Source organism: Perissodus microlepis, chromosome 19 (assembly GCF_051167445.1).
Source record: "Perissodus microlepis isolate ML-2025 ecotype Zambia chromosome 19, ASM5116744v1, whole genome shotgun sequence".
NCBI classification, from domain to species: Eukaryota; Metazoa; Chordata; class Actinopteri; order Cichliformes; family Cichlidae; genus Perissodus; species Perissodus microlepis.
The window spans coordinates 17,772,107-17,789,139 of NC_140479.1; the positions used below are offsets into that span (position 1 = coordinate 17,772,107).

The 17,033-nt window shown below is 38.4% G+C and overlaps 1 protein-coding gene across 1 annotated transcript in view; it reads left to right on the top strand.

Annotated features, from left to right (window-relative positions):
* Positions 1-2,428: 2,428 nt before the first annotated feature.
* Positions 2,429-17,033, top strand: part of pld1a (phospholipase D1a) — a 32,930-nt gene continuing 18,325 nt past the window's right edge. Inside the window, exons 1-3 of the mRNA XM_084914464.1 lie at positions 2,429-2,611; positions 14,501-14,700; positions 16,747-16,916. Coding sequence (XP_084770590.1) covers positions 14,517-14,700; positions 16,747-16,916 — 354 coding nt within the window. The 5' untranslated portion in view covers positions 2,429-2,611; positions 14,501-14,516. The remainder of the gene's footprint in view (positions 2,612-14,500; positions 14,701-16,746; positions 16,917-17,033) is intronic.

Genomic DNA, 17,033 nt, shown 5'->3' on the forward strand with positions numbered 1-17,033 from the left:
GTGAAATTATCCCGTGGAAACAGCAATTTTCATTTTTAAAACATTCTGAAAAAATTGAAAGAGTATATCACATATGGACAAATTCGACGGGCCATTAATTTGAAAGGCAAAATCAGACCAACTTGAAATTTACATGGTTTTACTGTCGGGTTGGATACTGTTGATCTAAAGTGGAATTATCCTGTGGAAACTGCATCTTTCAATTTAAGAGCATTTTGAAATCGTTAAAAGAGTATATCTTTTATGGTCAATTTGAAAAGTCTTTTATACTGGAAAGCAAAATCAGCCTGACTCAAAATTGATATGGTAACATCGTGAGGTTGTATACTGTTGATGTAAAGTGGAATTACCCTGTGGAAACTGAAATCTTCCTTTTTAGAGCATTTTGAAACCGTTAAAAGAGTAGGTCGTATATGGGCAATTTGAAAAGGCTTTTATTTTGGAAGGCAAAATCAGAATGACTTGAAATTGACATGGTAACATCGTGAGGTTGTATACTGTTGATCTAAAGTGGAATTACCCTGTGGAAACAGGAATTTTCCATTTTAGAGCATTTTGAAATTGTTCCAGGAGCAAGTCAGATATGGGCAGTTTGAAAATGCTTTTATTTTTGAAGGCAAAATCAGAATGACGTGATATTGATATGGTATCACTGTGGGGCTGTATACTGTTGATCTAAAGTGGAATTACCCTGTGGAAACAAGAATTTTCCATTTTAGAGCATTTTGAAATCACTGAAAGGTAGGTCAATTATGGACAATTTGAAAAGTCTTTTATTTTAGAAGGCATAATCAGAATGACTTGATATTGATATGGTATCACTGTGGGGCTGTATACTGTTGATCTGGAGTGGAATTACCCTGTGGAAACAGGAATTTTCCATTTTAGATCATTTTGAATTCGCTCCAAGAGTAAGTCATATATGGACAATTTGAAAAGGCCTTTATTTTGAAAAGCAAAATCAGACTGACTTGATATTGATATGGTATAACTGTGGGGCTGTATACTGTTGATCTAAAGTGGAATTACTCTGTGGAAACAGGAATTTTCCATTTTAGAGCATTTTGAAATTGTTCCAGGAGCAAGTCAGATATGGGCAGTTTGAAAATGCTTTTATTTTTGAAGGCAAAATCAGAATGACGTGATATTGATATGGTATCACTGTGGGGCTGTATACTGTTGATCTGGAGTGGAATTACCCTGTGGAAACAGGAATTTTCCATTTTAGAGCATTTTGAAATCACTGAAAGGTAGGTCAATTATGGACAATTTGAAAAGTCTTTTATTTTAGAAGGCATAATCAGAATGAGTTGATATTGATATGGTATCACTGTGGGGCTGTATACTGTTGATCTAAAGTGGACTTACCCTGTGGAAACAAGAATTTTTCATTTTAGAGCATTTTGAATCGTTAGAAGATTAAGTCAAATATCGGCAATTTCAAAGGGCCATTACTATGAAAGGCAAAATCAGACCGACTTGATATTGATATGGTATTACTGTGAAAAAGACTGTGGTTGGAAAGTGTTGATATAAAGTTGAAATAGTATTTGCAAATACGAATTTTGCTTTTAAGAGCACTATGAAGTCATTGAAAGAGTAGTTCAAAAATGAAGATTCACAGGGCTTTTACTTTGAAATCCAAAATAAGATGGCCTTGATAGTGACAGGGCACAATTAGGGTACAAGGCTGTGTCATATAGATCTAACATTAGAGTTTGTAAAAAAAAAAAAAAAAAAAAAAAAGCCTAAATTATTTGTTATTATGTTCTTAACATATCTGTTAATTCACTCGAAGTTGGCTTTTATTTTGAAATCCGGTTTCCACATCCATTCCCGTAATACTTTGAATACACAGGGAACGTAAAACAAACTGGAGGCTGGCTTGACTGCAAGTCTCGAATTGGAGGCTGGCTTGACACCAGTATAAAACACTGGCTGTGCTCGGCCTGCACAGAGGTGCAGTACATCCATTATTCCACTAGATGGAAGAAGAGATCGCTTTCCTTTTAGTTTCAAGGCAAAATATACGGAGTATAATTTGTATTTATACACCAAGTTTAAGTGAAGACACAGCCAAATCAAATGCCTAACTAATTTTCTTTTTTTTTCTTCTTCTTATTTTTAAATATTTAGTATAAGACCCAAGTGACGTGTGCAATGATACACAGAGAGATGAGCTATAAATAATGGAAAGCAAGAAAAATAAACAAATAACAGAGAATGAGTAAAAGTGAGAAGTGATGAGATAATAGGCAGAGTCAGTGTCAAAGAATTTCCCAAGTGTACTCCTCCTACTTCAGCACAAGTCCTGCACTATTTTTTATCCAATGAGAAAAGGCTATGGGAAGAGTCTCTTTTTGTGATTGGCCTAGAGTTTGTGTGACCCCTCCCTTCCCGAGGAGTTGGAGAGAGTTCACTGTTAGTTTTTTTCCCAGCCACACTCTCATTAGTGCAGACTAGAAGGAGCTGTCTGCTGTCGCCGCTGCTGCTGCTGTGCAATTCTTTGTCTGCTTAGGCGTCTTAGTTGCTTTAGTTTTGCCCAACATTGAGTAAAGCCAGGTGGATCAGACTAAGCAACATGTGGACTGCACGTCCACAGAAAGAGCAGGTTGGTAATGTGTCCCTCTGACTCTCTGTTTGTTTTTATGTCTGCTCTGTTCTATTTGCGTCCAGGGGCTTTGGGAGATATGTGTCTGTGACACTCTTTGGTTTTGGGTTATCACTGGAAGCATGGACAAGAAATGTACAGTGGATTATACTGGAGTACTGCTGAACAAGTTGTATTAGTTCTTTTTGAGCTGCAGCAGAGCAAATACGTGGTTTATGTGCATTTGACTGTTTCTGTTCCTTGTCACAAAATGATATATGCTGTACTAAGATTTAGTCACAAGTAAAGTGTAAAATGTAAAGAGTGGGTGCTATAGTGAGGTGTGAAGATGAATCTCCTGATCTTTTTGTTGTTTACTTTGTACCAGTGTAATGCTGTGACAAATAATGTTTTACCTGTTGCATAAGACTTCACAGGTGGGTGTGCGTGTGTGCATGTCTGTTTGTGTGTTGGCCTGATGTCCCCTTTCTCATGCCTTGTGGGAAAACTGGTTGCTGCAGCTGGAATGTCATGGGAAGACTGTAGATATTTTTTTTCCTGCTGTTCGCCCATAGAAAACCAGCCCCCTCCCCTCTGCAGTTCTTCTGTTGTCTTTGCAACAGATATACTGGATACTGACCTCTGGCATTCAATGACCTCAATACTTTTTGTTGTGGTGCCAGCATAATTAAACAGTAAACTTTATTACTGTTATTCCTGCCTGAGGCTTTAAATGCATGCGTTTAAGTTTATCGACCTAAGTCTATGTGTTTTCTTGCTGCGCTTGCTGTGTGATGTATTTGTTATTAAATATTTGTTGGACAGTAGGAAAAATACTGAGCTGAAGATTTCTTGGGTATGATCTTTGCTATAACCACACACCATTCTTTTAAAGTAAAAGACTAGCATAATAAGTTTTGCATCATTGCAGTTTGCTGCTTAGAAGGGACAGGGGGGATCAGTGTTGTTAGCAAGGTTCTCAGATTTAGTACTACAAATTAAATCCAGATGTGAACTTCTGGCTTGTGTAATGCCAGACAATGTGCCACCATCAAAAAGCCCACAAATATTCTTTTGGGCTTTCCAACTATGATTTAAAATATATCTATATGTATAATTAAAGCATTATAGAATATATTCTTTTCCAAATTCTCACAGTTTTTCATTGACTTTTCAGGAGCAAGTCTGTAGACGAGCTATTTCAATGTATTTGAAATGAACCAGGAGACCAACCTGTCGCTGCTGTTCTTCACGGTGTACATTTCCCCGCGTTCACTGGGCCATTTGACACTCATACTACATCATACAGTACAACACATCTGCACCTAAGATGTTTGCATTCATATTGTGTCTATTTTTGAACATAGTGCTTCCTTTCTAAAGCACTAAATTATATTTTGCATGCACCAACCCTTCAATTCAAGAACTTAGAGATCCTCTATACTTTTTTCCTACCACTGTAATCATGAGTCACTTCAGTGGTCTGGCGCAAGTTAAACTTTAGTAGTTTCCAGCCTCGGACTTGGCCACACTGGTCGAGCCGAATCAGGCTTGGCTGAAACAGAGAGAGGGAGCAGTTCTCTCACTCCCTCAGTACAATGATGCCTTGTGTTACCATCAGCCGAACGACACTCTGGCAATGATGACGATTGCTCGCTCTCTTTTTCTGGCATCTACTGTATGTCTTGCTTTCTCTGCCGCTCTGACCATCCCAATCCCCCTATCCATGGTGTGAAGGATTAGATAATAGGCAGCTTTAGTGTGGGCAGAGAAAAAGAGGTGTCACAGACCTCTCTCATTGCTTCCCTCCCTCCCTTCTTCTCTCTATCTTTGTACCATCTGTGCCACGAGGAGCTTGGCACTGCTCAGTCTATAAATGCCAAACTGCATTTATGTTACCTTTGTTGCGCTGCTATATACGTACCATGGCGTGTGACTTGTAGTCTCTAATGCAAAAATGCCGTTTGCATGCATTGTATGTTTAAAAAAGTTTCAGTCGATCACTGTGTTTGCCACAGCACTTCATAAATGTCAGACTGGCTATCGCACAGGAATCCAGGATAGATGGTACATTTCACAAACTACCTATTTTTCCTCACACTTAATGGATAATCAGTGACAGCACCTCTGCTGAGGTTGACATGTTCAGTCCGCCTCCAGTGTTCCTTTCAATGATTTGACACTTTAAAACATGTATTGCAAGCGGATTTATTATAGAGGGAGAAAAGTAGGAGTACTGGATGCCAATTTAAGGTGGACAAATATGCTGAGGTCAACTGGTAGAAATGTGTTTTTAAGTAGTGCTTTTGGATTCAAGAAGCAGCTCTGAAAATGATTTTTTTTATCAACACATATATGCAGACATCAGAGTCTGTTTTAGAGGTGATTAAGAAAAGTTTTTACAGTAAAATTGTAATTAAGCAGTGATGATCGTAGTCATAGAGTTTGTTATTGTGTCAAAAACATATAATCAGCGTGTCATATCTCATATCTTAGTCTGCCTGAGGAGGTGATTTCCCACAATCTCCAATCTGTTTGAGGCTAGATAATATACTGATGTTTTTATACTGATTATTTTATTTCTTTATCGTAATCTACAAAACAATAATCTGTTTTCTACCACAATGCAATGGCACAGACCATAAACGGGAAATCTGTCTAAACAAAAGGTTGAATAGCAACTTTTATTCATTTTTAATTTCATGTTGCTCAGAAATCTTCATAAATACAACAAAAATGTGCAAAAAATTATATCATGATGATATTAATCTTTTTTTATAATTTGGTAGACATTAGATGAACATGTTTTTGCATGACATTTTTGTTTTTTGTGCAAAAAGACAGGATGCATTGATTGTACTGAGCGTAATTAGTGAATGTGTCAGAGAGAAGTGCTCAGCACAATACAGTGCAGCACTTAGTGCTGCACTGTATTTTTGTCTTTTGATGTGTTTAGCAGTTTCTGGTATGAACCGTGTATGTGGCTGCCCTGAAAACACAGTGTAATGGCTTTATATTGTCTTTGCTTGACCTATAATGTAAACAAAAGTGCAGTTAAGAGTCACTAATGCAAGTACCGTTTGCTGTTGAAGATTTAAAGTTTAATGAGCTATTATTAAAGCATCTTCTTGCTTCTTCAAAGCTGTTAGACACCTTAAAAGGTGATGACTTTGAGATACAATGGAGAAGTGAAAACACAAGATTTTAGAACTGGTGCATGAAATCTCCTTTGATGGTTTAAAAAATGTTTGTGTTGCATATCTAAGTCCCTTTTGCCAACAGGATGCCCTGAAGTAGCAGAATATTTTCCTTTTAGCATATTTGAACAGACGGCTCTGTTCAAAATATTTAGGATTTGGTTTAAGCTTCATGCCGAGAACACAACCCATTTCCCAGAAGTAACCACTGCAGTGTGAGCTCCCACCCAAAACAGCACGTTGCTGTGTAAATTAGAATCATGTTTCCAGATGTGAGACACCTTAGAAAATAAGGTCTCGCTGCTTTCTGTTTCTTTTATAAGAACTTATGCACTGTATAGACCTCAAAACTGTAATCTGAAAAGGGCACTCAACACGATTTGCTCGAAAGTATCTTATTTGTAGTTATATGTAAAAGGCAAGTATCTATGTTGATTTGTCTTTCCACAAAATATTAGGAGAGAGCCAAACTTTTAGCTGCAACATATACACAACTTCTTGGCTGAACTTGATTTGGGACACCAGCAGCCACAGAACTGATATGGGATGCAGATATATATATTTTTTTCTGGTTGCAGATACACGTCCGCTGTGACCTTGTCTTCTTTCCCATGTGTCTCTCGTGGGTTGTTGCACTGTTACAGGAACAGGGCTGCTAGAGGCTCTGGTGCAAAAACGCTCATAAATATCTAATTTTTGCTTGTTATAAAACCACAGAGAGAAGTAAGTCATAGATTTGTATATTTGAGCAAACTTTATGGGACCAAATTAGGGATTGTAAATGCAACGTGTGCACACAGTAGAGAAAAATGAACCATTGTTGCTCTGTGAATGAATCAGTAGTACAGTATTGATATTAAATAGTTAACTATTAGTACCACTTTCTCATAACACTCTTTCAGTTTGTAGCTTATCGATTTATTAATTTTAATAAATTATTAATCTAACTATTACGGTACTTATTGAACAGGAATCTTTTGCCGCTGGCCATTTAGCTTGGATTATCAGAACCATGCGTTGTCTTGGCTGCCTTTTAGCTAGAGTAGTAACCTCTCCAAGTCTCAGCTTGAAATTGGTCATTAGACGTGGCGGCGTTGGTAGTGTTGGATAGAGGCACTTATAAAAAGGCAAACTGTCATGCATGTAACACCTCTGTGGATCATTACGACTGACTCGAGTGAGGCATCATATCTCTAATAACAAGTGTATTTTCCCCCCAAAATGTCCAATTATTTATTTGACACAACTGGGAAGAATTTTGCCATATGTTGGTTCAGATGCTCTGCAGCCCTTTTCCAGAAGGTGAGACAAATTCTTCATTGGAGAACTTTATCTGACGAACGAAGTATTACAGACCAAGCAAGCTGTAGCTGACAATCCCACATAGCAGACGGGTCTGGCCTGGATCTGATGTCAAGCCGGCACTGCTGGCTGACTGGTGTCATGGTAAGTGGTATGTCATCCAGATATGGCCAGGTCTCGCAATGATGGCACTGTTTATGTGATGGCATGCCACATCTGGCCCGATTGTGGTTTGGTTTTTGTGGCCCAGGCTAATTGAAAACAAGTCTGGCCCGGATCTGGCATCAAGTTGGCACTTCTGACAGATCCAGGCCATACCAATTTTGCTATGTGGGATATACACATATATCACAAAATCTTTAGTTAAAAATTACTTTAAATTTCACATCCCCCAGTAATGGATTTAGCCCTTTTTAGAATGCAAGACAGCTGATTCCTGCATGGCAAGTAAAGCGATATGTATTTAATGACTTTGTGTCACATGGTGAGAGATCAAATTTCCCATGTGTCTCATTGAAAAGATTGATGAGCGGCAACTTTACTTGTAATTCCTCTTTTTTTTCTGACTCTCTGACACTCTCCCACTAATTGACATTTAAGAGGGATGCTAGCACACGATGGGAGAGGCGGGTGCACTTCTGTTGATATTTATATATAAGCAGCTCTAGCTGCTCAAGCTATCACCATGACAACAGAACAGGAAGCAGGAAGTTGGCAGTTTTTTATTACAATGGAGTAGAGAGATAACTCTCAGGTTGCATATTGTAGACACAGATAACACAGACTGTGCTTTTTACATCTCAGTCCACACATACACTTTTTGACATTCTTGTTAACCTCTCTGTGGGTCAAGGTTTTTGGGAGGTCATGGACATTCTCAGAGCAGGAAATAACCAGACTATCATAAATTCTTCCTCTGGAGCACACACTTCAAACAAAATTTCTGCAAACAGGGCCTTGCTAAATGTCATGGCTGTACTATATACAGGGAGTGCAGAATTATTAGGCAAGTTGTATTTTTGAGGAATAATTTTATTATTGAACAACAACCATGTTCTCAATGAACCCAAAAAACTCATTAATATCAAAGCTGAATGTTTTTGGAAGTAGTTTTTAGTTTGTTTTTAGTTTTAGCTATTTTAGGGGGATATCTGTGTGTGCAGGTGACTATTACTGTGCATAATTATTAGGCAACTTAACAAAAAACAAATATATACCCATTTCAATTATTTATTTTTACCAGTGACACCAATATAACATCTCCACATTCACAAATATACATTTCTGACATTCAAAAACAAAACAAAAACAAATCAGCGACCAATATAGCCACCTTTCTTTGCAAGGACACTCAAAAGCCTGCCATCCATGGATTCTGTCAGTGTTTTGATCTGTTCACCATCAACATTGCGTGCAGCAGCAACCACAGCCTCCCAGACACTGTTCAGAGAGGTGTACTGTTTTCCCTCCTTGTAAATCTCACATTTGATGATGGACCACAGGTTCTCAATGGGGTTCAGATCAGGTGAACAAGGTGGCCATGTCATTAGTTTTCCTTCTTTTATACCCTTTCTTGCCAGCCACGCTGTGGAGTACTTGGACGCGTGTGATGGAGCATTGTCCTGCATGAAAATCATGTTTTTCTTGAAGGATGCAGACTTCTTCCTGTACCACTGCTTGAAGAAGGTGTCTTCCAGAAACTGGCAGTAGGACTGGGAGTTGAGCTTGACTCCATCCTCAACCCGAAAAGGCCCCACAAGCTCATCTTTGATGATACCAGCCCAAACCAGTACTCCACCTCCACCTTGCTGGCGTCTGAGTCGGACTGGAGCTCTCTGCCCTTTACCAATCCAGCCACGGGCCCATCCATCTGGCCCATCAAGACTCACTCTCATTTCATCAGTCCATAAAACCTTAGAAAAATCAGTCTTGAGATATTTCTTGGCCCAGTCTTGACGTTTCAGCTTGTGTGTCTTGTTCAGTGGTGGTCGTCTTTCAGCCTTTCTTACCTTGGCCATGTCTCTGAGTATTGCACACCTTGTGCTTTTGGGCACTCCAGTGATGTTGCAGCTCTGAAATATGGCCAAACTGGTGGCAAGTGGCATCTTGGCAGCTGCACGCTTGACTTTTCTCAGTTCATGGGCAGTTATTTTGCGCCTTGGTTTTTCCACACGCTTCTTGCGACCCTGTTGACTATTTTGAATGAAACGCTTGATTGTTCGATGATCACGCTTCAGAAGCTTTGCAATTTTGAGACTGCTGCATCCCTCTGCAAGATATCTCACTATTTTTGACTTTTCTGAGCCTGTCAAGTCCTTCTTTTGACCCATTTTGCCAAAGGAAAGGGAGTTGCCTAATAATTATGCACACCTGATATAGGGTGTTGATGTCATTAGACCACACCCCTTCTCATTACAGAGATGCACATCACCTAATATGCTTAATTGGTAGTAGGCTTTCGAGCCTATACAGCTTGGAGTAAGACAACATGCATGAAGAGGATGATGTGGACAAAATACTCATTTGCCTAATAATTCTGCACTCCCTGTAGTAGAAAAAAATCGTGTACAGTTTTAACAATCCAAGCACGCCAATTTTCTTCCTGGATTTCAGTTCACATGTACAGCTATAGGCAGCATAAAATATATAATATATATAAAAAAGTACTACTTTCTAACAGATATACAGTGCTGTGAAAAAGGTATTTGCCCCTTCCTGATTCATTTGTTTTGTACATTTCCCACACTTAAAGTTTTGTGATGAAACAAATTTTAATGTTAAACAAAGATAACCCAGTAAATGTAGTTTGTCTCTCAAATTGAATAGCTGGTTGTGCCATTCCTGGTAGCAAGAAGTACGGTCATAAATTTTTGTGACTGGCAATGACTCCTCCACCTCACAGTTGAGGAATTTTGGCCTCTCTTCTTCACAGAAATGCTTTAATTTATCCCCACTGGTTTATGAGTGTGAATGTGCTGTTTAATCAGATTTAAGTCTGGTTTTTGACTTGGCCATTCCAAAACCTTTATTTTCTTTTTCCTTCCTAGTGTATTTAGGACTATTATTCTGCAGTATAACCCAAGTATGCTATAGCTTCGGGGCATGAACCGATGGCCGGACATTCTCCTTCAGGATTTTCTGATAGAGAGCAGAATTCGTGGTTAATCAATTATGGCAATTCGTGACCTACAGGATGAGTTATTGATGCACTCTTGGAATAATTTTGGTTGGCCAGCCTTTCCTGGGAAGGTTCATTATTGTTCATAGTTTTGTCCATTTGTTGGTGATGACTTTTACTGTGGTTCGCCGGAGTACCAAAGCCTTTAAAATGGCTTTGTAAGCCTGCAGTCTGATAGATATCAGTGTCTTTCTCATATGTTCTCTCGTATGTTCTTGAGTTTCTTTAGATTTTGGTATGATGTGTTGATCTTTTAGCATACTACATTTGGTCAGACAAGTTGTATATAAGTAATTTCTTAATTCAACAGGACTGACAGTAACCATAGCTGGATGTGGTTAGTGAAACTGAACCTAGCTTTCCAAAAAATGTGGTTAATTCATGATTTAACACAGGGAGCAATTACTTTTTAACAAGGAATTTTATTGTGTTTACAATAATCGTGAAACAGTGGGCACAGTTTACACTATACACTTATCTATAGTCGATGCTTTGTAGATGTAAAACCATTCATGTCGGTGGGCTATTTCTCATTCCACACTGTTGCTTTGTGCAGAATGAAGCCGTGCAAAGTGAGCTTTTTATAGCCAGTGCTGACTCAGTTAACATGCTTTGCATAGTAATGTGCGTTCAAATGAATATTGGGGCTATGTGTGTCAAGATACTGGGTCTGTGATCCAGTGCTGTGTTTTTTGATTAATTTGTATTCTTTGAGTTAGTGTTATTCATGGGTTTGGTTCTTCTTATTGTTCTCTGTGTGTGTTATATCCTTAGTTTCTAGTCTTTAGGTTTCTGTTACTAAGCCTTCCCGTGTTCCACGTTTAATGTCATCTATGTTTGTGCATCTCCTGTGTCTCTCCAGTCATTCGTATCTCCAGGCCTCAGTGTCAAGTCTGTGTCTTTGTGAATGCCTCTTGTTTCCGGTTTGACTTTGACAATCTTACGTCCTATGTTAGTGTTTTCAGTTTAGCCTTCTCTGAGACTGATATGGGATTACTCCCAGCTGTGCTCTCCTCCTGTGTCTCATTCCTTCATTATCTCTCTGTGTATTTAAGCCCTTTGTCTTCCTCTTTTTGTTGCTGGATCGTCTGTGTGTCACTCACCGCAGTTCTCCATGTTCCACTTCTCCAGGTTCTCAGGTCTTTAGTTTCTTTATACTTGTTTTTAGTTTTTTTTTTTTTTTTTAGCTTAGTCATTCTTTCCTTTGGTTTTGTTTGTATTTTGCTTGGCTGTAATAAAGGCTCACTTTAAGTCCATCACTTTCTGCGTCAGCATTTGGGTCCACACTCTCTCTCCACTCCACACATCTGTCACAGCAGATGTGACAATGTGACAGTCAATGAAAATTTAAGTAGGTATAATAGTAACCAAACTGAACCAAATCAAGCCCAAATATCAAATAAATTATTTTTAATAGGAATAGCTTTATTTTAAATAGGAAACTAATCAAAACTCATTCATTCACTTTTATGAATAAATGGAGAGAATAAATAGTTCACAAGGACAACGGAAACCAAGCAGACAAACAGTCACTTGAGGCAGTTGGTGACTCTTTTGATGCTTCGAGCATGTTGGATCTTGTTCTCTGGAGTGGGACTGTTTACTGTCAACTCTTTATCTCTTAGCGTACGTGCTCGTGTCATTTTAAGTAGTTTTTGCTCTGGAAGAATTTGGTGCTAGTCAGAAGAAAGTCAGAAGATCATTTCCTCCTTCAAACTTGACCACATAGGTGTCAGCCTAATGCTAAACTGCAGTTAATTGTGGGAAATTAAAAAGACGCATACACAGTTTCTTTCTTTTCTTTTTTTAATGAAATGCAGGAAGTGGTTTCATTTTTTCTCACATGCTCTAAAGAACCAGTTGACGTTATTCTGTTTCTCTGGGCGTGTGTGTTTTGAGTGTTGTTACCAACACTGCTGAATCATGAAAAGCCATAGGCAAAACAGATTCTGTCCTATTTTCTTCTGTTTGAACTTTTATTTTGATTGTTTTTCAGTCATTGTTGTTTAACTGCTGTCTCTTTGTTTCTGTAAAACCAAATCAGGTTTTCTGTCTGGATGTTTTTCAGATTAATGATGACTTTTTACCTGCCCTTAATCAAAAAAATCAAAATGTCAACACATTTTCTTGTCTTTTTTATGGCAATGGCATCTGTTGTCTGAAACTAACAGGCCTTCTTACAAAGCTCTTGAGCAAACTGTATCACATTCTAGTGAAGATCATTTTTAAAAACAACCAAATACTTTTGTTTCTATCTAGAAATATAAAGGAAGATATTTTATACCTTAAGAGCAAATATTGGATTTACAGTGAAGCAAAGTGTAGCAAACGTGAGAAATAATGTTTGTGACGGGTTTAGCAGGTTTTGGTGTCTCAATAATTGTTTGGTACACAAAACTGTGTCAGAACTCTCTGTGTTGAGGTAAAGTTGAAAGTAAAAGAGAGACCTGAGCACAATATCTACTATCTACATAATTATTAGTCTAAACTAATTATTAGTCTTTAATACTATTCTATACTATATTTTTATAGTCTACCAAAACCTACCTGTTTTTGAACTGCACTGCATTTGACTTCAGCAGATTTTGAGCTTTTGTATATTTATCACAAAAATCATCAATTTCCACAAATTTTTACATAAAAATCTGGTTTGCCTGCTTTTGATAATTCAGTGTATTTTGTTTCGCTTTATTTAATGAACATTTTATAGAAAATATTTGTTTGTAGCCCACTCAGTGAATTAAATGATTTTTTTCTGCGCAGAGTAGTGTGCAAGTGTATCATATATGACCAATAAGTGACCAATAATTTAAAAATATGAGCATATTTTCTGATTTTGATAGAATGAAAGGCATCAGCTGATTTTTTTTCATTTGATGATTGTGTCTGATTCAAAGTTGATTTCTACTCACAAGGTCTCTGAAGTCACAAACCACAACATGACTACACATGTTTTAGGAGCGGTTTAGGGAGTGGAAGGGTGGTTTTTTTCTACATTAACTTATTGGTCCCATTGAACTAATTCAGGCAGAACTTTACAAGTGATTTCCTTAATAGGACCTGGTGTTCACATATGTGGACATCACATTTTGGGTTATTTAGACCAAAATACTCAGTTTTGCTCTACAAGGGCCTGATATACACTTACGAGGACATTATGCTGCTACTCTTCTATCAAAATTTTAAACGAATATCGTCATATGTGGCTCTTATTTTTCTTAAAAACAAAAATAAGGTAAAAAAAAAAATCTGGTAATTCTTTGTTTTAACATTCATCGGGCCCCAATATGCCCAAATATCAAAGAGAAATTAAAAATGCATGCTGTGGAAGAGTTCGGGTCTTAGGAGGTTAAAGAAAAAACAATAGTAGTTTAAGTGCTATACCCCTTCCTGGAAAAAAAAAACCAAACATTCAAAATACACAATCTTATTACTGTATTGCTGAAAAATGAGGTAATTTGTTGTGCATATGTTTCATTAAAATATAAAAACTACATTTTTTTATAGTCTCCAGGAGTAGTGACCAGCAGGTTGTATAATAAACAGATGGAGAAACATTACAAATGTTGACTCTTCCAAAAAGGTCATTAGAGGTGACCAAATAGTGCTGTGAGTAGGAATGCACATACAGTAAAAGTATAGATATGGTATTGTGCAGAAGTCTGCCTCTCATTTCTTTGTATTTCTTTATATTTATATATTTTTAATTGTATCGTTTGGCACTTTCTTACTACCAGTATGTCACAAAAATACATGATGCGGTCCCATATTTTAGTTGAATCTATGAAAAATGCAAAGGATGTCATAATTAGACCGGAATAAAAGAGTATTTCTGCAGCAATAATGTGATTCCCAAAGAGATATTAGCCATGTCAGTCATATAACACTGCATGTGTGATGTGTTCTTAAAAAATCTAGGAAACTGGACAGGTGGAGGACAAATGAAGTGGCAGACAATAAAAAAAACTCTAGCATATTAAGAGTATGTGAAAATCATGTCTTTAAGAAAAAGGAACCTCTGACCCCTCAGTTGTTCACTGAAAGCTCATTGGAAAGGGTTAGGTATGAAGGGCTTAGAAGAGGCTGGTGTATGCCAAATAACACATCTGATTCATATGATAAAAAGGAAAGTCACAGTAAGGTCACTGGAAGATTAAATGTCACAAGACTGTCCTGCTCTGTGGGAGTACATATACTCTCAGGAAATGGTCATACATCTGATCTCTCTTCTAGGTGTGCCCTGCTAAGCATGAGGAGTAAGGCTCAGACTGCTACCAGTAACCTCAACCTGGTGAACTCTGTAGATTCTGACAGCAGAGCGGCTCAAGACATACACGACGGTATCAAGATGGCAGATCTGGTGGAAAGCCTGGATACCCGAGAGCTGGACATAGGGGAGGGAGAAGATGTGGATTATGATGGAAACAACATAGGTAAGTTTATGGAAATGAGGAAATATATGTGCTTACCTATTGTAATTACTTATTATGTACCTGTTGCTTTCAAAATTTACAGTATTACAATAATTTCTTGTAAAGGAATCTCAAAAGGAAGAAGAAAATATTGACATAACCTACTAATTGTGGGCTCAGATAGTCTGATGGACACTCAGCAAATGTGGGGTAGGTGGTGTTAGATCAGAATGTAGCTAGGCAGCATAGAATGGTAGTCTGTAGGATGACTCTGGAAATCAAGTAGAGGAAGCGAATGAAGTGCTAGCTAAAGTGGTGAGGGAAACTCAAAAGAAGGTGTTTGTTGTATCCTCAGAAAACCAGGAGACTTGGTGGTGGAATGAGGAAGTACAGGAAAAAGTTCAAAGTATGCTAAGAAAAAGTGGGTCAGGGAGATAAAGAACGTAGACACAGGTACTGGCAGTACAACAGAGAGAGAGAGAGGTGGCAGAGGATGGTTGATATTACTTGCATTTGAAGTACTAAGAAAAATAAGGAAGCACAAATGTTTGTATCGATTGGCTGTGTCAAAGAGATTGATCTGGAAAGGATGTGCAGCAGGTTAGGATGATTAAGGTTACTAATGAGTGAAGAGTGTGTTGAGAAGAGGTATGGAGGTATGGAAAGGTATAGGAGAGAGGGCAGTGGACTTTTTAGCCAGATTGTTTACCACAGAGTGAGAGGATGCCTGAAGAACAGAGAAGAAGTGCACTGATACAGATTTTCAAAAACAAGGGTGCTGTGCTGAGCTGTGGCAACTACAGAGGGATAAAGTTGATGAAGCTAGGTTAAGAATAGAGATGCCAATCAAGGATTATGGGTTCATGCAAAGAGACCACTACATATGCAATATTTATTTTATATGGAGAGTTGATGGAGAGGTACAGAGAAGGGTCAAAGGAGTTGCTCTGTGTCTTTGTGGATCCACAGAAAATATATGATAGGGTGCCAAGAGAAGAACTGTGGCAAATAGCAGATACTGTAGGAGTCGGGAGAGGAAGAGAAGTATTTGAGGGTGATGCAGGATCTGTATGGGGACACCGAGGTCAGATGTGCGGTATGAGTGATAGATGGGTTCATGGTGGAGGTGCGATTACACAAGGAGACAGTTCTGAGACATTTCTTCCTACATTATTCATAATTTCCTTAATAAATTACTACGATTCTGATTCTTTGCAGGGGTGATGAAAAGGTTGACAGGCAGGTCAGGCAGGTGATGTTTGCAGACAATAATTTGATCTGTAGCAAGCAGGTGGAAGAGAGCCTGGAGAGGTGGAAGTATGCTCTGGAGAGAAGAGAAATAAAGTCAGTCAAGCAAAACGCATGTGAACGAGAAGGAGACAGGTGTAACAGTGACATGAAGGAAGAAAGTCAGAGCGGCAGGGTTGAGATGTGGAGTAGAAGGATAGTGGCTATAATGGATGATGGATGTTGAATATGGAGCTGCTGAAGTGAACAATCATAGTTGTAGTGAAGGAGGATATGGAGCTGACTGGTATGACAGAAGAAGCTGTGATAACCCTTAAGTGAGCTGAAGAGGAGGAAGACCTAGCAAAGTAGCAGAGTTCAAAAGCAAGTGGTCAAGTCAGTTACCTCACTATTAAATGTTATTAGTCTTAATTTGTCAGAATATGAGCTTAAATATACACCCGCAAAACAAAAGTCTGTAACAATCCTGTTCTCAAGACCTCTACTAATTTAATTACCGTCAAACTAATTCAAAGTGGGATCACATTGTATTAACATAATTCAATTAGTCAAAAAAGCAACTTACTACATGGAGGTTCCAAACCACTATCTAACGGTGCCAGCACATGAGGGTGGATGGTTGCACTTTTGAAGTCTTGCAAACTTTACCAGAAAATATACGGTAACATTTGCCCTAACACTGCAAACTCGCGAACTACAACTGTCTTGAACAAAGGCTGAGTTTTCACTGATACATCCTACTCGCTCCTACAGCCTGAGCAACTCCTACATGTACAAGCAGAAAGATCACACTAAACACCCGCCTCGTCTCTGTCCCAGGGGACTGTCGTATCCCATTCTCAGCAGTGTATGCCACAGTGGGCTTTAAAGAAGCCAATGCAAAAGTGTACCTCCCCACTGTACCCATTACTGCCCGAATCCTGGAGGTGGAGAGGTTCACCACTGCACAGGACCGCTTCAATGCGTCACACCAAAGGAGTGTCAACAAGGTACTGCACACACCTCTCTATAAACTATATGGTCCTGATTGTTGCGCTTGCTGTTAACTTATGCCACAGATTTTTCCATTTTCCATTGTATTGCTTGTTTTTCTTTTTTATTAAATG